Source organism: Cricetulus griseus, chromosome 7, assembly GCF_003668045.3.
Source record: "Cricetulus griseus strain 17A/GY chromosome 7, alternate assembly CriGri-PICRH-1.0, whole genome shotgun sequence".
Classification (NCBI taxonomy): Eukaryota; Metazoa; Chordata; class Mammalia; order Rodentia; family Cricetidae; genus Cricetulus; species Cricetulus griseus.
In genome coordinates, this window is record NC_048600.1 from 102595243 (window position 1) to 102617953 (window position 22711).

Below are 22711 nucleotides of genomic sequence, written 5' to 3' on the forward strand. Positions count from 1 at the left end.
TTAGAGCTGCCATAAATGTATCAGAATCACAAATATCTGAAAGTTGAAAAGAAGTCCTACATACCTGAATCGTTATTAGTAAAATATCTAAGGCTGTTGGCTCCTCGGGAGTTGACAGGGACTTCCTCTGGCTTTGCAGTTTTGATATCTGCATCCATTTGCCATTAAAAAAGGAATAAAGCATCTCCACTTCTCTGATGGTGACTATGAGGATGTTGCCATGGCGATCTTTAATGGGCTCGTAGTAAAGTCTTCCCAAGTTGTGTGTTCCAAGTAAATTCTAGAAACCAACAGATTACTGGTAGCTTAGTTGATATTGTAAAACAGAACAACAAAACCGCAACAAAAGATACTGAAAACTGCCAGATTTCTGAGGAACTGTGTGTGTGTGTGTGTGTGTGTGTGTGTGTGTGTGTGTGTGTGTGTGTGTGTGTGTTTTCTTTCTTCAGACTGAGACCTATTGTAGGTGGCATCGCAGAAATGTGCTCAACAAAAAGCTCAAAGAAAAATCTTCACTGTGAGCCTGCGAAGATTACAGCAAGAGGCACAGGCGTTATATTTTCTTAAGCAAATCCAATATCTGTAAATATCTTTTGCCCACATAGACACATCAGCACGTAAACCTCAGTGACCAGCACTTGAGAATCCCAGATGTTTTAAAGAAAAATGTCTGATATTTCAGGTATGCTACTTGCGGAGTTTTCAAGAGATCTACAGTAAGCTAGTATGAGGTGGGGTTGTTTAAAATGAAGAAGTGAATTGACAATGTCGCACATTGTACAGAGGTCCCCTGATGACTGTGCATTCCCTACAAGGTTCTTTAATCAGGAGGTTGGCCTGGTTTGACTTATCTGCATCTCTGGCAGTTCTGCTTACTGAAAGGTTTGTTGAAATGGCTTATACACTCTGTCGACAGAAGCAGACAATACTTTTAGAAAAGTGAGGAGGGTGCTGCATTAAATAGGACGGAGCTGAGGCACAGATCATTAAAATAAAGAGGAATTGTACAAATATGGAGGGGGTGAAGATCTCTAGCCGAGAGTGATAGATGACTGGAATCAAATCCCATACACACCACTGCAGGGTTCCTAGATGGTGTGTGAGTATGCGTGTGTTTGGAGTGTGTTTGTGTGTGCGTGTGAAGTCACATAAATGATGGTGTGATGATGTGCTAGCGTGAGAGCTGATTTAGAGCTGGGATTTGTAAAAAAATGACAAGGTTGACCTAAAAATAAACAAGCCAGCTGGTTAGTATTCAAATCTCAAACCCCGGAGGGTTCCCTTGTAGATAGGGACTGTGTCTTCAGCCCTTTTTTCTCCCTTACAAAGACCAGACACAGAATGAGTAAGGAGCTTTATAAAAATTACTGACAAAATTCATTTGGTAAGATTAATTATTAAGTGGCCTAATCATTCAGATTTTCTTTTCTAGCAAATTATTTATAAATCCCAAAAACCCTACTTTGCTAAGGTTTTTAGTCTACATCTATGTAGCACTATAGTTTTATATAGACACTTTATTCTATGAGCAGTGTTGTGCCAGTGAACTGCCATAGCAAAACAAACAAGAGGACAAGGAGTGGGATGGCTGGTTTGTAGTGACACTCTGTATAGTGTAGTCCATTCCAAGCTACCTTGGATATGACAATAAGCTTCTAAAGTTTCTGAATGTTTAACAGTTGGTTTTCCAAGCCAGTAATGATCTGGTTTTAGCACACCACAGTTATTAAGACTTTTCTCATACAGGTGTTGAGTTTCGGGGCTGGCTACCATTCATCAATGGTTAGACTGTTTACTTTCTCTGGTCCTGAGCTTCACCATCTTAAATTAAAGGTCCTTGCAGTCTAGGCATCACTTTGGCTAATCCTTCCTTCATAGAATATCCAGGGGATTAAGTCAAACAACACATGAAAATGTATTTTACAAACTCTCAAGCCTGCTACCCTGTTGACTATGGGATTTTACAAATCTGTCGCAATTGGAATCTCCTCTTGGTCTCCAACTATATTTTCTAGATCCTGCCCAGTTCCAGATTCTCTGGGAAGACATTTCTCACTCTGTTATGGTTTGGATATGGACTATCCCCCAACAGATTCACTGAGAGGTGATTGGATCATGAGGCTTGGAATCTAATCAGTAGATTCGTCCATTGATAGATTCATAATTTGATGGCATTATTGGAGGTAAGGAAAACTAGCAAATGAGGCCCGGTGGGGGAAGTAGGTCACCAAAAGTATGCCTTTGAGGGGTACTTTGCATCCCTGGCCCCTCATGGTTTTGTGCCTTTTGGTCACTATGAGATAGGCAGCCCCTCTGCACATGCAAACACTGTCACTGTGCTCTGTCATGCCAAGCAGCAAAGCTAGCAAACCTCTGAAATTGTGAGGCAAAACGGTGATCTTTCCCTCTTTATATTGTTACTTTCTGGTATGTCAGAGCAGTGAAAAAGCCGTCTAGTAGAATCTCAGGTAGAATTCGCTATCCTCTCTTTTCTTTCCTTCTGTTTTGTGTACAAAGTTCTTAGTATGAGTCTGACTGTACTGCATGTAACTGAAGTGCCTGTTGCAAGACATGGCTCTTTCCTTTCTATGTCTCTAGGACCTTGTCACAGGAAGAACTCAGTAATAGATAAATGACCACAAATATTTCTCAATACAAAGCACATAATTCACAATAGAAAAATACTTAAGTGGCCATTTAAATAAAGTTATGAATAAAGCCAATTTATGATGGCTTGCTGTCAGGTTTGGATATGTTTTCCTTCCTTCCTCTTTTCTTTTCTCTCTATGTCCCTTTTTATCTGTTTCTCTGTCTCTTTCTCTCTTTTTTGAGAGGAGTCTCACACCCTTCTTGACCTAGAACTCACTATATAGACCAGGCTACTAGGCTGGCTTTGAACTCACAGGCCTACCTTTGCCTCCTGAGTGCTATGATTAAAGGTGTGTGCTACCATACCCAGGTGGATCGGTTTTCTAATAGGTTGAATAAGAAAGCACTAAAAAAATCTTCCTAGTATTCTTGCTTGATATAAAAATGATTTGGATAACTAGCTTTGGGGGAGGGGGCTCCTTAGGACCTAAAGGAGACATAGATCACTATAAAACCTGTCATGCCATGTTAGGTGCCCTGGGCCCCTGATGATCCTACGTGGCAAAGTGGAAGGAGATCCATGTGATGCTTAGCAAGAGTACATCTAGGTGACAGCCAGAAGACCTCTAGACTAGCAGTCAGCTGGAGCCAAGAGGCACCATTCTGAGTGACCTCATTTAGTTTCAGAATGGCATGAAAAATTAAGGAAGTGCAGAAGGGACTGGAAAAAGTGAAATTTGGGATTTGTTTGTTTGTTTGTCTTCTACTTTAAAAAGCAAGAAAGAACAGCATCACCCATTGTTATCCAGCTCTTACTCATTGGTGCTCATTTCTAAGAAGTGTGGAGGAGGAATACCTAATAGAAAACAGTCCGTGCTGTCTTTCGAGAATAAGTATTTTCTATTCCTTTCAGTGTGCAGGAGGAAGCTGTCTAGGAAGGAATATTCCTAAGAGGCCTCATTGTTATCCCAAAAGAATGAACAGTGCAGGGGCTTGCTCACTTACATCCAAATGCTGATGTCTTTTTGCTTGGATAATTTTAATTAACTAATGAATTAATTTTTGTACATTTCGCTTTCTTTTCAAATAAAATATAAAGCTACTTGCTACTTTATTTTCTTCTTTGTCTCCTCCTCCTGTTCCTCCTCCTCCTCCTCCTCCTTTTGACAGCATTTCCCTGTGTAACAGCATTAGCTGTCTTGGAACTGGCTTTGTAGACCAGGCTGGCCTTGAACTCAGAGATCTGCCTGTCTCTGCCTATCGAGTGCTGGGTGCAACTCTTTCTTTTTTATTATAACATGGATAACTTCTTCAGTTTGTAAATTAACACATTATAATGTGTTGAAGTATTAGGGGAATTCAGTCTTTAGAGCTACACATGTACAGATTTGAATCTGTCGTCTGCTACTTCGTATTGTGTGACCTTGGGCATAAATTGACATTCCTAAACCTCAGGTTTATCTTCAGTTAAATGAATATCAGTAATAGTAAATTCTCACTAGGTCACAGTGAAGACTGAATGAGATAAAGTTTGGGAAACACCTGATATAGTCTGTTAGATCAATGAGAGTATCTGGTCCCACAGTATTGTTATTACATACTCAAAGAGGACAAGGGGTAAATTGCCTAATAGTTGGTATTACTATGGCACAGGGTAAGTCAATAGACAAGTATGTTATGGATATAGATGATGGAGGGAAAGACTGTGATCAAGGCCCTACATGCTATGGCAAAATATCTTAGCCACTACTAAAAGAGTCTAAGTGGGGCTGGAGAGATGGCTCAGTGGTTAAGAGCAATGGTTGCTCATCCAGAGGACCTGGCTTCAATTCCCAGAACCCACAAGGCAGGTTACAGCTGTCTGTACCTCCAGTACCTGACACACTCACACATACATGCAGGCAAAAACACCAATGCATATCAAGTAAATAAATTTTAAAAAGGAAGAGTCTAAGTGAATGCCATGGCCTACATCTTTTTGAGTGGCCACTCTGGCAGAAGCATGGAGAATGGATTGGAAAATGTTCAGAGTAGAAGAGAAGCAAAGGTTGGGAAACTTCTGATGTAGGTGGAGAGTAATCAGGCTATGGTAGAAAGCCTGGAAAGAAGGGGAGAATGGCACACCATATGCCCAAGGCAGGTCCATGGGGGTTAAATATGCTTGATGCCAATCATTTATAATTTCCTCAGAACACTGTCAAATAAATTTAGATTAGTAAAGTAACTGAAAATGCTATTTGTCACTTCTTCTCTTGGAAAGTTATTGTTCATCTTACCTCCCTCTTTAAAGGGGTGTTTTCAGTATTTTCAGACATTTTCATTGTGGAGAGCATTATGTGAAGAGCAATAGGTCCTCCACAGACAAGTGAAGACTCGTCGTGTGGTTTAAGCATGATGATGCTTAAACAGCAGCATGATGGGGGGGGCACAGAACAGGGCTCAGGGTTCTGCTGGGCACACTGGAGCACATGCATTGATTGAGAATTATGAGGCTCTGATTACGGTGAAGACTGAGGGAGATATCTATGTAGTGACTGTCTGAGAGATGCTTCTGTGATTCCTGTTCTCTTTGATTAGATAGATTTTTCCTCAATAGCCAGGGCAGACAACAGTCTTTGAACTTAGGCTCTTATAGGCTAAGCACACCACCAGGGCCACCTCTCCAGTCTGAGGTGAGTGCTTTAAAATAAAGATAGGAGAAAAGATACAAGATTCAGGGCATGTGTGGAGGAGCAAGGCTTTGGTTAGAAGGATGAGACGGTACGAGGTGTTGTGGGGGAGGAAGAAAGACAATGAAGTAATGGTGTGGCGATCATTGTTCTGAATGAAGACTAAAGGTACTGAGGGAGAGACTGACCTAACTGAGTACAGAGAAAGGTTCCTTCAGGAAGTTTAAACATTAAACTGAGACCTAACAGGTATGTAGGGATTAGCTAGGCAAAGAGGTGAAACAAGAGCGGATCCTAAGCAGAAAATGGCATATAAGTTAGCAGAAGAGGCCAAGAAAGACAGCCCAGCAAGTGAGAAAATCAGGAGAGGACGGTATTATGGAAGCTGAAGAATGTGCGGGTTTCAAAAGGCAGAGCAGGCCTGGTGTGTCGAGCACTGCTGCTAGGTGTCAGTTGAGATGACTCACCAGTGTCCATTGGGTTTAGGGATGCTGAAGACAGTGCCAAGGATGCAGAGAAGTTTCATGAAGGCCTGCTACACAATTTGAGGATTCTCTTAAAGAATACATATGTAGGTGTAAAAGTGGATGTTTATTTAGAACGAAAAAAAGAAATTCTCACTTTCCCTTCCCTCCCCCGCCAATACGGGAAATTTGGTCCCCTCTTCTTCCTGAAAATTCTTTAGTCAGTTTCTCAGAAACGCCTTTTCACTGTGGTTCTACCTTCTCTCCTCTCCTAAAACACCCTGGGACTCCCACACTTGCCGTCCCATGCAGGTGAGAAGCCTTACACCCCAGCTCTGTACAGTTGTCTGCTCTGATGACTGGTGGCCTGATAGTGCGGTTTTAGAGCCATGGTAGTGGAGTTGATGGCTAAGGAGGATATGAGAAATTCTTTCAAGAAAGCTAGTGTGAGGAATGAACAATGATTATTTGGTAGCTGAGAGGTTATGTGCGGGCACTTTAGACATGGGTTAATGTGAGGGTTTATACACATGAATGCAATGCCCATGGAAACCAGAGGTGATGGAAATACAGGTGGAAATACAGGTGGTTATCAGCCACCTGACATGGATTTAGGGAACAAACCCAGGTCCTCTGCAAAAGCAGTACGTGTTGTTAATCGCTGTGGCACCTCTCCAGTCTGAGATGAGTAGTTTAAACGAAGAGAGAAGAGATGAGATTTCAAGCCATGCCATGTGTGGCGGAGCAAGCTTTTAGTGGGGAAGGTGAGGTCATATAAACTGTTGAAACAGAGGACAAAAAAAGAGCAGGGGAGTGTCTGGGCAGGTTTTGGAAATTTGGTGGTGGAAAGCCAGCCCCATCTCTAAGAGAATTAGTGATATCGTTGCTGTTGTCAGGAAGGAGAGTGTGGGGAATGGGAAGGATGTGGGAGAATTCAGGAGGATTTTAAAGAGCGGCAGTTACTACAGAAATGCAGTGGGGTCACTACACAGCACCCCAGTTGAGAATTGTGGCTATGTGTGGAGTAGAAAAATGGTCAGTCCTTTTCATGCATACAGTTTGTTTCCTTCCAGAAATCAGGGTGAAACTACTTTAGTGTAGACATGTTGAATTGATCTAGGCTTATATATTTTTTTTTCAAGAGAAAAATCTAGAATATTTTCAGGGAGTGATTGTGATGCATCTCGGAATTGCAGCTTGATAAGGGGGGGAGGATAGTCTCAAAAGATGGCCGGATTAGAAAGTTTGGAGCAGGAAGTGAGGAAATCCAAGAGTTCCCATGGTGAGTGTTGGGCAGGGTCACACTGGCCATCGACATGTCCCTCAGTATCTGCCTGTATGGATAGCAACAGCCTGTCCTCAGGTTGCTGAAGGCACACAGAGGTGTCAAGGAAGGCTCCACTAAACACACAACCAAGAGTTTTGCTTGAAATTCTAAGGGGGGGGTCAATCTGTGGTCAGGCATATCCCAGCTAGTGGTGGACTAGTGCAGGGGCTGAGCCTCTTGGAAACAACTTTCTCTTAAAGAAAAAACAGCATGGAAACTGATTGCATAGTCCAACCAAGTGAGTGGGTTAGTGATGGAAGGATGTGCTCTGAATTTATCTCCAACATCATGACCCAGTTCCAAAAACTTCTCTCTGGGTTGTAGGAGGAGAAGCTCAATTAAGAGTGAGTTTTAATGGACACTACTAAAATCCGAAGACCATTAACAGTCTATGCAGTGTACTGTAACAGAGCAGCAAATGTAACCTTTCCTAGCAACATGGCAATCGTTATGCGGTTACAGGGTTGAGTTGTCATTGCAGGGGTTCAAAAAGAGACATTCTTGTAATTGTAGGTGGGGGTGGAGCTAGAGTATTTTTATGAACTTTTAAAAGCAACGGCTGGTGTGGGCCTGCTGGCCAAATACAGCTTACTTTCCCACTGTGCAAATTTCTAGAGATTCTAAGAGACAGCTTTGTAAGCAGATACACATCACCTACATAGGCTCCAGGTTCTCCTTGGGACCCCAGCTTGATATACATGCATAGACTTTTCAGGAGCAGCCCACCAGAAAGCTGCTCTAACCCTCTGCTGCTCTCTGCTCCCTTCATCCAGTCAAGTTCCCCTGCAAGTGTCCTGCAAGTGATGAACAGGAGCCCTTGAAGAATTGAGCTGACTGCTTAGTATCAAATAGAGAACTCCGATCTCCTCACTCTTTGTTTAGGATCCCATACCAAAGGCCGACATGAGTAGGCATAGAGTCAAATTGTCCAAGAAGCCTTCCTGTGGCCAGAGATCAGAAAGGGGAGGGAGCCCACTCTTCTCCTTTGCAGGTAGGAGTGGTGACTGAGCTGTTCAAGTTTGAAAACACTTTCCTTGAGGGGCTGAGCTCAAGCCTGGTCCCTCACCTGTAGCTGGGCGGTTGCAGCAAGCATCTTTTGCCGAGTCTGCAGCACTGTGGATGAGGACATGGAGATGGGCACACTTTGCCTTAGCCACCTTATGTCTTCCCACATACAGGACAGCTGCAAGAGAAGTCACGGGGTCATATCATCGTCCAAGCCAGTGAATGATTTAGGTTGTGGCATCAAAGCAAGGCAGGAGAAGGAAACCTGACCCCTCTGATATTTGTTCTCCAGTCCATTTTCAGATACACACGAAACCACTTTTTGATCTCTGTCCAATTGGAAAAAGATCTGAATGCTAATGAAACAGTCCGATCTACATTTTAGTCTTTGCCAAATGATCCCATAACTCTGAATAGTGGAGACACCATCTGACAGGATGCACGCTTCTTTGCTTTGAAAATGTAGTGGAGACACTACTTCAGCCTTAAAAAAAATGACAGAGGGCATACTGGGGCCATAAGGGATCTTTGAGATAATTTACTTCCACCCCAAAACTTTGATCCTGAGAGACCCCTCAACTAAAGTTTCAGAGATTTATGTGCAGCAACCCTGGTGCAAAATAGGGAAAAATGAAATGAGAACTCAGTGTACCTTCATGAACCACAGAAAATCTTGTGTAATAGAACTGGTGTGAGAGTCATCTATTTCAACAATGGGTATTTGATCTTCATTGGTGACTAACATATTGTCTTTATAATAAAATATAACAGCTATGTAGAGTCCTCTACAAAGAAAAAGAGAAAGAAAAAACAAGTCTTCAACTCTTTGCTTTACCAAACAAGCCATGAAATATATATATATATATATATATATATATATATATATATTTACATATGCATATATGTGCATATAATTAAATATATATGTATGTATAATTAGTTTTAGACATTTTGCAAGCTGAATTGAAATACACCTAGGAACATATTTTTGCTGTGTATCATGAATTCACTGGCTGAAACTTAGAGATTGGTTTCAGCCCAAATTCTCAGGAGAATTCATTCTTTTAATAAAAATACATTAATTCTTCTTGGTTTGCACTTAGAACCCTAGTTAGCTCATTCCTGAGATGGTAAGACTTCCTAGAAGAAGTGTTAACATCCTAGAAGGACTCACCTTTTCAAGGTTTTCACAAACTTGTTTGAGGAATGGAATAGGTGCTTCAGGCTCCTTGACACTGACTGCTTGCGGCCCGTGGTTTGCAATTTGGAACTTTCTGGAATGTAGAAAGAAGATTCAGTGCAAATTCCATCTGACAGATCAACACTTCTGCATTTCTTCCTCCCTCCCGGCCTTCCCTTGTCCCTGTGTATCACTTACCAATTTCATACAGGGGCCCAGTTTATTGTTTCTTCAGTAAACTTGTATTTATTAAGATATCAGTTGCTATGGCCTGAATTGGAAATGGCCCTAATAGGCTTGTGTTTTGAATGGTCTCCAGTTAGTGGAGTTGTTTGGTGGTTTGGAGGCTTTGGGAGGTGGGGGCAGGTTATTGGGGCCAGGCCCTTGGGGGTGTGTTGTCTACTTTGTTCTCTCACCTTTCTGTGCCCCAAAAAGTGAATGACAATTGCTGTTATGCATTCCTGCCTCTATGATGTATGAGCACTTCACCATGCCTTCCCCATCAATGGTGTGAAACCATGAGATAAGGCAAAGCCTTCCTCCTTTCAGTAGTTTCTTCCTGGTGTTTCATCAAAGCTGTGTAAGAGTAACTAATACCCTAGCAGTTGACTTGGTCATTGAAGCACTCTTCAATGAGCAATGTTTACAAGCGAGGGAAACCACTTCGGGTCTTTTGTTTATCCTCTCAGGATAAGTGCTTTCTTATCAAGTAAGATGCAAAGAAAGTGAACCAGTTCTTTTTCCTCTCCCCCCTTTACCACTTGGCTTTTTAATATTCACCACTTCTCAATGCTTTCAAAGCTCCCCCTGTTAGTTTATACATCTGATGAAATCCTTTCCTTTTAGGGTTAACATGAACACCTTACAGAAGATCCAGGGAGTAGGAAAAAAGGAACAAATTTACCCAGCTCATCCTACCTCATTTCATATAACTACAATTAGCATCCCAGGGCAGTCATTTCAAGTATGTATGTTTACTTATGAGAGTATCTGTAGGTAGTAGAGAGCCCAGCCTCAACAGGTATATCTGTATCACAGCTCCTACTCGGGGAACATGACAGAAGAGGGGACAGAAAGATTGTAAGAGCCACAATACCAGAAGTCTGCTGTCCCAGAAATGGCCACATAAACAAAACAGGAACAATGACAACATCGATGAACATGTTAACATGAAAAGGGAGGACCCACCCCTGGAGAATGACCTACAGAAAAACTACTGACTGCTGGGAGAAGTATAGTTAGCCTTTCCCAGGAATGAGTCCCCTTATTGATTGTCCAATGCAGAGTGGTCAGCCTTAAAATTATATATACACTAAAACCCAAACGGATTGTGCATACACATACTTATATGCACACATAATGCATGTACATAACTAATAATCAAAGACGTTGTCAATTTCAGGAGGGGAACATGGGAAGAATTCAAGGAAGGATAGCAGGCAGAGAGGAGCTAGAGAGAGTAAAGGGACAGGGAAAGTGCTGTAATTTTATTTCATGTAAAATCATTAAAAACTTAAAAACAGGAAAAAACAAAGCCAAAAACATATATGTAGGGACAGCTCTCCTATTACCTTCATTATTTAGATGAAGGCAGTGGGACTGAGAAACAGATGGATTATCCAAAATAGCAAGGTTGGTACCCAAAGAGACTGAAAAAATTAATTTTTGGGAAAGCGGCTGTATATGAGTCTCTGTAGGTATGAATGTGAGCATATCACCCGTGTTTTCGCATCCATTTATAACCTGGAGCTTTCCCTGTTAGCTATAGTAGAATCCCCAGATGTCTGCAAACAGTCTTTGGAGCTGGACAAGATGGTCACTGCCGTCACTTATTCTGTTGTATGTAGTGAAGGGAAGCTGAGGTTCCAATAACCTGTTCCCAGGGATGGGAACAGAAGCCCCAGCCCTGCTGTTAGACAGAGAAACCTGGGGCGGGGGTGGTCCATGGTTAAGGCCCACCCAGTGTGACTCCGCCTGTGATCCCACAGGGGTCATTGGCTGACATGTGCACTTCTGTCAGCTTCAGACTTGGCGCTAGGACTAGTTGCTCCTGGAAGAAAAAGGTAAAATAATTTCTGTTTCTGATTTGAATATGAGTTTGGCTGTTGGAGAATGGGGCTGCTGTTCAAGGCTGGGAGTCAGCGTAGACATTGTTTACCATTCTGTGTAAACCTTATTAAAACAGAACAGGCAGTGAAAGAAATGGGTTTTACAAGGGCAAATCAGTGGGACAGAAGGTAACAGTGAGTGAGGTTTGGTAGCAGAAAGCAGGTAGACTGACTTAACAGACTTGAGAAAGATGAGGCCTCAATGCCCCCAGTGGACCACTGAGAAGTAACCTGGTTTGTGGCCAGGCTCCATGGCTGCCTGTAGTGGGAGGGGACACACACACAGCTAAAACTGGGAGTTTCTGCAATCTGTTTAAAAGTCAGACTTCTAGATCTCCTCCTCTCCTGCATAGCTAGACAAAGACCCCTTTCCCTAGAAAGTAAGGCAAGCAGACAAAACAAAAAACAAAAACAAAAACAAAAAACAAAAAAAAACCCCCAAAAAACAAAAAAACAAAAACAAAAAGAAAGAAAGAAAGAAACCAAGCGCACAAAACCAAAACCCCTGGAGTAGGCAATAGGGAGACCTCGATGACAATAGGAAATGGGATGGCAGTGGTGCTGGGACTAGATATTAAAACTGGTAGACTACATGAAAGTTTCGCATCTGGTGTTTACCCATTATGTACTCAGAGCACACATACTGAAGGTTACACTTTCAAGGCAGGAGCTTGGGAGAAACCTCTCTGGAGAATTCCACCGGAGACTACAGCCACGGGATTTAGGGAGCAAATTCTCATGACATCGATGATTTCCCAAAAAAACCTGTGAGTAAAGTTCCTTGTCCATGTGCTCAGAGCTCCCCAGGGGCTCCTGATGTCTCTTCTTTTAAATCTGAGCAAACACTGAAGGCTCTTTAGTCATTTAAAGGACATCCCACCCAGAAGCACAAAGGCCAACACCAGGTAAAAGAGCCACCAGGCTGGGAGTGGGGGGTCGGGGGAGCGACTGTGTTGAGCAAAATGGAGCAAAACAGAGCTTGTCATTAATATTCTGAGAGACAAGATGCTGAACTAGTATAAGGAAAGGGATTACTTATTTTTTAATAGTAGCACGAAAGAAGGTTGGGAATTAAAACTGTCATCAGAAACTTCAAAATCCAATAGAAGGTTTCGGAAATGAAAGTAACATTTTATTTTATTTTATTTTATTGAGAAACTGGATCAGAAGGATGTCAGGATGGAAACTAGAGGGGAACATTAAAGAAAATGGAAGGAATTGGGCTAGGCCCGGTGGCACACAGCTGATATCCCAGCACTGAAGGTAGAGAGAGGCAAGAGGATCACTGTGAGTTTAAGGCCAGCCTAATCTGCATAGTGAGTTCCATGACAACTAGGCTTTTATGCTGAGACCTTACCTTAAAAAACAAACAAAAAACAGGGGTGGAGAAAGAAATCAAAGGGGCTAGTTGAGCAGATTTCAACCACTAACTAGCAAGACTTCTAGTAGGAGAGAAGAGAGGCAAAGCGTGGGTGGGGGGTGGAAAAAATAAATAACGCAAGAAAATAAAGTCCGGCCATTAAGGACATACACTTCCATGCAGAAAGGACTTGGAAGGCTCTGGTCTGGTTGGATGGTGTTTGGGGAGGAGGTGAGATGATTGCTTCTCTAATGGAGTCTGCTGTGTATTGGTGAGGATCCCAGTTCAGCACAGTGGAGTCACCATTTTAGGATGTGCCAGTCAGTCACTGTGGATGGAAAGAGGCACCATTCTCCATTCATAAGAACACTGAAGGAAAAGAAGCCAGAGTGTGTGAGGGGCTTCCCCTGCACTGGGCGGATTTAGTCTATCGCTTTGTTTCCTCCTTGTAACAACACTGGAAGTCAGCCTGATTTTCTGATGAAGAAGCAGTGATCTGGGCTAGGTTAAATGCTCTCCCCAAATCTCTAAGCGGTAGAACTAGGCCCTGGGGGTAATTATGTTTTTTTTTTTTCTAATTACAGAGTTCATAGTGGTTTATGTCCCCAATAAACCACAGTATCTCAATGTAGTGAATATTCCAAACAACAGCTTCATAATTCTCTGTAAGCAATCTTTACACAGCCTTGATATCCTTTGACACTTAGAGTTATGTTGAAGTGTCTTAGAAATGTTGCTGTTTTTCTGTGAGCTAATTTATTTTATCTCGATGGGTCATAGGTCAGCCTTTCCCAAAGTTTACACCACCGAATCCCAAATCTATGGCAAAGGTTTCATAAGGTTGAAGAGTCTGGAAAACGCTTGTTTGACCAAGCTTGCTAGGTCCTTCACTACAGTCTTTGATATTCTGGTGTCTATTTTACATTTCCACGAGAGGGATGAAGAATTCCTCATCCCCTGACCTTACCTGACCTGAGCTCTTGAGCTGAGCCTCTCACAGGACTGCCGAATCTCTCACACTGCATTCCTTTAGTGCCCAGGATACACTTTAACAAATTTGAAGATGCCCCTTTTGGGGGAAGGTCTGCTTTATTCCTGAGTTACATTCATTCCTAATATGGTTTGGGAAGGGGCATGTGCATGCCTGTCAAGAGTCGTGTGGAAATGATAGAAATACTTGTGCTATCCAGGAAATCATTTCTTGGTGACCGGATAGTAATCATATAGTAATAAGGAGGGGATCTGAATCCTCAGTTAAATAAAATAACAACCCTCATGGTCCTCAGAATACCAAACAGAAAAGTGCAAAGAACACCTGTCCAATCGTTGGACCACCTCGGCTTTCATAAAGGAACCAGTGGGCAGGGGCCAATGGAAAGGCAGAAAAGAGAGGAACCCAGGAAACACTGCCCTTGATGAGATGAGCCCCAGGAACCCAGAACTGAATGGACTTTGGTCAGTATAGAAGGATGCAGACCTCCTTTTTGGGTGTGTGTGTGTGGGGGGGTGGTTTGTCAAGTCTTCCTAGAGATCCAGGAATGAAAATCCCACTTAGGTTTCCTTCTCGAGCTGCTCTTGTACATATTTACATCTCCTAATGAGCCACTCATTAGAAAAACACCATTTTCTTGCAAACACTTGTCCTCATCTCCCACTAGAGCCAACGTTTCTGAAGGGCCCTGTTGTCAGAGCTATACAGTAATTGGGAAACTTTTTGCTAATGCTAAGTATGATTTATGCCTCGTCTAAACAGCAAGAACAGCATCTTAGTTTGAGCCATGGGTTTTTTTACCCAGCTGGCTCAGCAGTGCCCCGAATCTAGCGAGCACAGAGTAGTTGGAGATCTGATGGGAGCATGGAAAATGAAAACTTTATGGAGGCTTTAATTCTCCAAATAAAACTAAGTGCCTCTTCCACGAATCATTACACAGATCAGAAACCTGACCCTGGCCCATCTGAGCAGCCCAAGCAACAGAGAGGCTTTTAAAGCATCTCAGAGTCTCTGGGTGAAGTGGGGCTAAAATCGACAGGAGGTGGGCTCTACTCCTGCCCAAACAGTGGGATGGATGAAGACTAAAGTTCAAGGTGGGATTAAAATTCAGGGAGACAAAAATGAGGCACAGCAGGGAGACTGGACATGGCACTACAAATCCCAGGCCATAGCTTGGCGTTATGACCTTGGGCAAATCAACTTGGCCTCCCTTGCAATGTGGCCAAAGTGAGGGTGAAGTTGGCATGGTGGACATATTTTAGCAATACAAGTGAAGGCTTGCTGTGGTTGTCCTTGTTGGCACTCGCTCCATGATGTTCAGGGGTGAAATGTCAAGGAAGCTTGTCTCTGAGGGCCATAGACCAGGCTTGTTAAGGGCCAACTCAGAGAACAGTAGCTGAGGCTGTTTTTTTCTTGTGCTGATTTTCCAGACTTTTTGTGTGGAGAGAAGGAGAGAGGAAGGGGAGAAAAGGAGAGGGAAGGCTCCGTGGAAGGGTTAAAGCAAGATAGTGCTGTAAAGTGATTCCAGATGTACAAATATTAATATCTCTTTTTCCCTGATGAATGAGAAGGTATGACCCAGCTAGGAAACTGCTAAAATTACCGGCGCCACCGAGACCTCAGTCGATGGCCCAGCACAGATTTTATCCTTACCCCGGCAGCTGTAATGCTGATGAAGGGCTCGGACCTGCTGCAGCAGGCTCTCCAGAACTTCGCTCTGTCCCTTGTGTCTGGGCTCTCTGTCGTCATAGTCTTTCCAGTCTATTGAACAAAAGAAACAAACAGAGGGAACTTTTAAAGCAGAGGCAGCCTCTGCCCAGCCTTGCCTGAGGTGCTGGGGTTTTGTGTTCACTACCCACAGGCTCCGTGGATGAGCACCCAGCACACGCAGAACTGGCAGGCGATGCCGACGGTTTGGGAGCTGCCATTGTTCAGAGCCCTATGCAAAACAGTAATTGTGGTTGGCTTCTTGTGTTGGGCAGTTTTGGGGCAAGAGAAAATGGTACTTGAGAGCCAAAAGAAATAGGAAATTTGGAAGTCCACTATCTCCTCTCCTAGCCCTGAGTGTTCTGATCAGTGCCCCTGTTACCTCTTCACTCAGCACCCCAAGTTTCAACTGGATTTTCACAGTAGGAAAGCGAGGGGGGGGGAATGTGCAGACTAGATGAAACCCACAGTCCCAATGCTTTTATTGTAGGTTTCACACTTTTGGCCAAATTGACATTTCTTTCCAAGGAAAGAGCCCATGTCAGATGCCAAGAAATGGAAATCTACATTTTGCTCTAATGAATGTCTGCTTTGGTTAGCTGGCACAGCAGCTCCTCCACATACTCTGAGCCACCAACCACCCTGTCTGCTCAGTCTCTAAATATACAGTATTAGCTTACATGGCAAACTTCAATTGCAGTCCCCACTGAGATTTTTCTCCCCCTTCTATTTTCATTCCATTTGGCTATAATGATATCAAGAGTAATAACTCATATGGGACTAATGTCAAGATTGCAACCCTGCTGTCTCCAGCAGGTCAGTCGCTTCATTGTCCATCCTGGCTTCTAGTCTCCCTGCTCTAGGTTTTCTTTGTGAGCATTTCAAAAACAACATCTTCAAGTACATCTCTGTGAAGGCTGGTCACTCCACCTCAGAGAAGCCTGTCAGTCTCAGATCCTCTCCCTGACAGAGTTGTTTTAAAGTACAGTCTTCTGCATCCAGACACTCAAGTTACTTCATGGTGGAGCTCCAAGCATCTCACAGTGGTCCACCCAAAGTCCAGGGTGGTATACATTCAGGAGGGACATCCCCGGGAGTCAGCTAAGCCCAGAGGGAGTACAAGTTGCATCAGGTGGGGCTAATGTAAAGGACATCATGGGGTCGGTAAACTCCAGTGTGAGCATTGGCTCCTCCTGTTCCCAGTTTGCTGCAGGAAAGCCCTTGTATCAATGGGACCTTCACTCCCTAATTTGAAAAACAAGGATGGTGTCTGTCTTGTGAGAGATTTATGGGGATGAGATGAGAAGTATATTAGGGATCTGGCCCAATGCCTGTTCCATGACAGGCATTCTGTAAATAAGACTTGAAGGCCACTCAGTGTGAAAACCCTATTTTTTTTTTAGTCCCATCTGATGATTATCTAGGAAGAAGGGGGCCTCATAGATTTTCAAGGCCCTCTTCCTTCCCACTTCCTTCTCTGTATAGTTCATTTTACTCTGAAGATGAAGCTGAGACATCCCTTCCCCATTCTAGACCTGCCTCAGTCAGCCTGGAGGCCCAGCCAACACTGTGACATGACGTCCTAGTGACCTTGTATGGAGTGCTCACGCTCATTTCATTACATTGCACATATTTATTTTTTCTTTTGGGCAAGACAGTTAGATCTTAGTTGGAGTTTGTCTGTTGGGGCTTAGTTGTGGTCAACTTTGGAGACAGAAGATTGGCACAGGTACCTTCTGTTCCTTGTGGGCAAGAGCTATGACTGAACTCCTGTTTGCCTCATTTGTCTCCTCTGCAACGTCAGCTTTGAATCTCTTTGGGGGGATGAGGTTGGCAAGCAAGAGTATGAGCCAACTAGCATCCTGGGCACACAGGAAATGCTCAGTATGTTGTTGGTGAGCCATTGGGAATACAGGCATGATGGTGTTCAGGAAGGCTGGGACATTTGAAGTTTAGGGAAATAACTGCCCGTGGCCTTTAGACTATTTATAGCACTGCTCACATCTGGACACAGAATAAATATTGCATGGGTCATTGTTCCTTTAGTTGGAGGGAAGCCTCTCCAGTGCCTATGGTACAATGAGGATGAGCAGGCGTCTATGCTTCAGTAATACTCCTGGGTGGCTGAGTTAGTACATGGACCTGAGCATGCCAATGAGATCTAACGAGTCCTAATGTTGTCATCAGTGCGGGCAGGGGGTGGTGGACTGGGTCTCAGCTTTTCAGCTTAGCCCTATTACATTGGAGTTGAGCTGGATCTGATGACTTTACGATACATACAAAAGTTGCTAATGCTCAATTGCAGCCCAAGCGAGCACTGAACAATGCCAACATTTTGGAAAGAATGAGTGTTTCTCATAGATGTTTGGAAAGTTCTGATGACTACATAAAATAGGAGACTGCAGGGATGAGGGAGAAAATTGAAAATATATTAAGAAATCAGGAACCTGACAGGGGTAAACTTCGCATGGTAGGAAAAGAGCGGATTGTGCCACATAATACAGCTCACTGTTCTGGTAACGAGACACTTCAATTGCAACACAATGCAGGGCTTACATTCACTGGCCATATCAGGGCTTTCCTGATCGTAACTCAGACAAGCCTGTCTGGGCGCTTTTCTCTTATTATGTACCATACCATATAACATAAGTCTATAAAAACACATTAAGGCCTTTTGTAAAAATATAAAAAAAAAGTTTTATAGCTCACTGGAACATATTACCAAATTTCCAATTACTCTGTCATGTTAGAGTACATTGTCCTCTAGTAAACATCTGAATACTGATACGTGTTACATCACAATGTCATACTCTGTTTATAAATAGAATGAGAGTGTTTTTATATTGTTCCTTCCAAGTGATATGGCATGTCTGCCGCAACTCTAACCATATGCTAGGCTCCCAACTCTTTGCCAGCTACCCTTGCTAATCAAACACACTGTTTTAGAAAAGCATTGCTGTTCACTGTGCTAATTACCAATAAATAAAAGACTCCTCTAAGCCCCGAACAACCATTCTTGCCATTCTGGAGAGAGGTCTATGCTTGAGCTTGTTAGAGAGGAGTGTGTGATAGAATGTGCAGCTCTATAGCCCCCAAATATCCGGGCTTTAAAGATTCACGAGTCATATGCAGATCAGAATTTGTGTGGGGTATGCCTTAGTTTCCCTCCTGTGCTTCTAGGTTAACCAAGACTAGTTTTTTTTTTTTTTTTTTTTTTTTTTTTTTTTTTTTTTGTGCTTCCTAATGCTCCATCTCTAAAAATACACATCCTCCTGCTTTGGCAATAGGATTGATCTCTTAGTGTTTTAATCTAACAGTTCCCAGTGTTAGTTTCTGACGAAGCTTCAGTCATGGAAATACCCGAAGAAAACTGAAGATGAAATCATCAATTGCAGAGAAAGTCAGGGGCTTTGGAGAGTACTAACATTGGTGGTCTGAGGTCGTGTGAGATCCCGAATAACCGCCTGCTTCAACTGGAGGTGTTAGTCATGTTGACTGCCCTACAGCCTTCTTCTCTACCTGATAATAGGGCTCTAGTTACTACAGGAGACACAGACGGGTCTTGAGCAATTCAGGTTTGAATCACGGTTCAGCTGTGTACCCGTGATGCAGCCTCCAAAAAGCCTTCTCCTGAATTCTAGTTCAAAGTTTGGACTCTGTAAATATGTCTCTGTGTTAATAGCTCCCCCATCAGTCAAAGAAACCAAGCCTACTGTGCAGAGTTCTTAGGTTGATGCTCAGAATGGAATGAGTCTTATAAAGGTTATCTTTGATTGTGTTATCTGTAGACAATAATGACGGTGATGCTTATCCACAATGAAGGATTACTGTGTGGGTAAGGAGAGACACTGTATATAAAGCCCCAATTAATCACCTGATTCACAGTTGGTCTTGGGTAAGAGGCTGTTATAACATTTGAAAAATATAAACACATAAATCAGAAAGCACATAAACTCATAACCTAGGTATCTACTGTTAAATGTGTGTGTACCTCTAGGGTGTGTGTGCGTGCATGTGTGCACACATATGTATGTGTGTATGTGGAGACCAGAGATAAAACTTGGTGTCATCCTTAGTTGCTATCCATATTGGTTTTAGAGATAGGGTCTCTCACTGAGCCTGGAGTTTGCTAGACAGCCTGAGGCTTCTTCTGTTTCTGCCTCGACCCCAGCACTGGGATTAAAAGTGTGTGCCACCACATTTGGCTTTTTTTATGTGGGCTTTGGGGATCAGACTCAGGTCCTTCTTCTTGTATGGTAAGCACTTTACCAAGTCAACCACATCTCCAGCCCATTGTTAAATTTTGAGAGTGATATAGACACATCCTAGTTAATTATAGGTAAACTAATGGTTAAATGAAGGAGTCCCTATTATTATTATTATTATTATTATTATTATTATTATTATTATTCAAAAACCTATACTATAGGATTTTTTTGTACATTCCTACAAATGGGGTTTTAAACACATTGTTTTTTTTTTTTTTTAGCAATTTAGTGTTTGATTCTTTAATATGGATGTTGAATATAACATACTTCACCATTACACAAATATTGGGTATTTGTTTTCTTTGTTACACATAATATTTAGCTATTAATATACTGCTGCAGTGCAAATTTTGTGCATACTTGTTTATCTGCATCTCTGTGTCCTTAAACCAGCTCCCAAGATGTAAATTGAGGCAAAGGAAAAGGCTGTCCATAGGGTGTTTGAATAAGATACAAGTTGTTTTCTGTAAATAATTAGGCAGCTCTCCCTCTCACAAGGAGCACATGTTCTCTTAACTATAACATTAATGACTTTTTAAAAAGATAAAAATAAGAGTTCAGAGCACTAGGCTCATTGTAAAGAACAGCTTTCTCTCTCGTATGTCTGGAGTTGTTTGTTCTGGTTTATTAAATTTTCTGCTTAACAGGGAGTTATGCCAAACATACCAGGCATACATTATTACTCTTCAAATGATTGGAAGAAGTCTTGTCAGGTTTCTCAGCCACCAATACAAGGTTAGATGTTGTATTTGTTGGGTGGTGACTGTCAATAAAAAAGCTTTTCTCTTGGCAGAATGTCAGATAAGTCAAGGTGTTTGATTTCATTCTCATAGGAGATCAGTGTGATGTGTTCACTGTAGGCAAGGAAATGAAGACAAGGGCTAGGATGGACTGTATACTCTGGGCTAGCCACTCTCATGGTGTCCTCTCCATCCCTGAAAAGCCCCATGGCATAATGTGATTTAGACCCATTCTACAGAGGTTGAATTGAGGCTGAGAGTTTCAGTAACCTTTGAAGGCTACAACTAATGAAAGACACCAGTGTCAGGAAACTTGTGATTTCAAATGCCTTCTCCTCTCTCCTCAGCTGCCTTCCTGTGAGCATTTCTTCAGAGGGATCATTCCTCTATGGCCAGCTGCTGCAGTGAGAAGCTGGTGAGGGGTAGGGGAGCTGGCAGGGACACCTTAGGGATAGAGTAGTTGAGCATGTTGCCATCCTGGAAGTAGCTACCACCTACTAGAGGGAGAGGCACACGCCGGCGTTGTGGTCTGAGCTGGTCCCCATCCTTTCATGTTGTAAGCTGAGACTTGAACAAAATACTGTTGGCCCTGCAAAAAATCGAAATAGGAAAATGCATCAGGCATTATAATTCCTCATGTTCACACTTTGAAGGATTCTCTTCCTTTCTTGATTTCAGAATTGGAGTATCAGTTCTTTTCCCCTTTATTCCCCATGCCCTTATACATACAAAATTGATTTAATACATACAAGTATTTGTGTATATGTGTATATGTATTTTATATGTATATGCATAAATCAACTTTATAATACATATATATGTATATTTGTGTGTATCAAATCAATTTTTTTCATATCATTTATTCTGATTACAGTTTTCCTTCCACTAGTTCCTCCCAGATCCCCCTACTTAGCCACTCACCCAACTTACTTCTTCTTTTTCTCTCTTTAGAAAATGAATAGGCAACCAGCCAAAATAAAAAATAAAATAAACAAAAATAGAAAATAAAACAAAACAAAAACAGAAGCCCAAGCAATATATACACACACCATAAAACCACACAGTCTTACAACCCACAAGGTTCTACAAGGTTTATCAACAATAGCAGCCTTCCACCCTCACCATTTGCTACTTATTTTTCCCTCCTCAAAGGCAACAGCCACCACTCTCCTTAGCTGGTCAAGTTATGTTAGAAAATTAACAGGTTACAATAAATACCTGTGCAGACTAGCACATGAAGGCAGACCTCCTTCTTTTTGTGCCTATGTAGTTCTCCCCTATGAGCAGATAGATACCTTCATTTATTCAACCAGTCCCTCACTGTCGGATTCTGGGAGCCTTTCCATTTTGTGCCACAACAAATAATGTTTCTATGAATATCCTTTACTCAGCTGTTCAAGCATTAAAAACATCAACTTTCTGATGTGACTCAATGTTAAAGCCACTATTAAAAGAATGGCCTATATTCTTCACATCTTTTTTATGGCATTAAGGAGTTGAGCTTTGCTTACTGATAATCCTTTAAAATGTTTTGTATGGTTGTAATGTTTGCTTTGAGGTTTCTTTTCTTTTCTTTTCTTCTCTTTTTTTCTGTGAAACCAATGGGGTGTTAGAAAAGCCAATATTGGGTGAATGATTGCTTGCTATAAATGGAAAATATCATTTGCATTAAAAAAATCTTTGTGGAGACTTTGCTAGGATTTCAATGATATTGCCTTACCATATGATGAGGTTAACACCTTTTTCTCTAACGTTGAAAATTGTGTTTTATGCACCTCGGGGTTATATTGATGGCCTAGCTCTATAAATTCACTTCCAGGCGTTTATATGCTCAGGTAGCGCCTGCATCTTTAGTATTGGATGGTGAAGTGGAAAAAACCTCATCCCCAGAGAAGCTAGTTTAGATGTCAGAGCCTCTCTGTGGAGACTTTTCCATTTTTACCATGGTATCACTCTTTCTTTTAAGCAATGGAAATTCCCTGGGGTTCCTCCTGGCCTCCTTCCACCATGCGAGCCATGGTGTTGGAGGCAGCCTTCTGCTGATAGCATCTCCGGGGCCACCCACTTGGGGGGCTTTGTTTGCTCTGGTAATCCACAGTCCTGGTCTCTGGTGTAGACATGCGATTAGGACTAAAAGTCAGGATTCTTGGTGGTGACCAAACCACCAAGAATTCTCTTAGAATAAACTGGATGCCGTCGGTTGATGGCAGCTTTTTAATACTGGGTTTCAGGATTATACGCTTACAGATAACTGTTTTAATTGGCTAACCTCAAAGAAAACAACAGAAATATCTCTCTGCTGC

At 42.3% G+C, this 22711-nt stretch overlaps 1 protein-coding gene across 1 annotated transcript in view; it reads right to left on the reverse strand.

Annotated features, from left to right (window-relative positions):
* The window catches only part of Ankfn1 (ankyrin repeat and fibronectin type III domain containing 1), a 145147-nt gene that overhangs the window by 42200 nt on the left and 80236 nt on the right, over positions 1 to 22711 (reverse strand). Inside the window, exons 7-12 of the mRNA XM_027426279.2 lie at positions 20907 to 20997; positions 15347 to 15454; positions 9229 to 9328; positions 8707 to 8839; positions 8116 to 8232; positions 65 to 280 (exon numbers count right to left, since the gene is read on the reverse strand). Of these exons, the coding sequence (XP_027282080.1) occupies positions 65 to 280; positions 8116 to 8232; positions 8707 to 8839; positions 9229 to 9328; positions 15347 to 15454; positions 20907 to 20997 (765 nt within the window). The remainder of the gene's footprint in view (positions 1 to 64; positions 281 to 8115; positions 8233 to 8706; positions 8840 to 9228; positions 9329 to 15346; positions 15455 to 20906; positions 20998 to 22711) is intronic.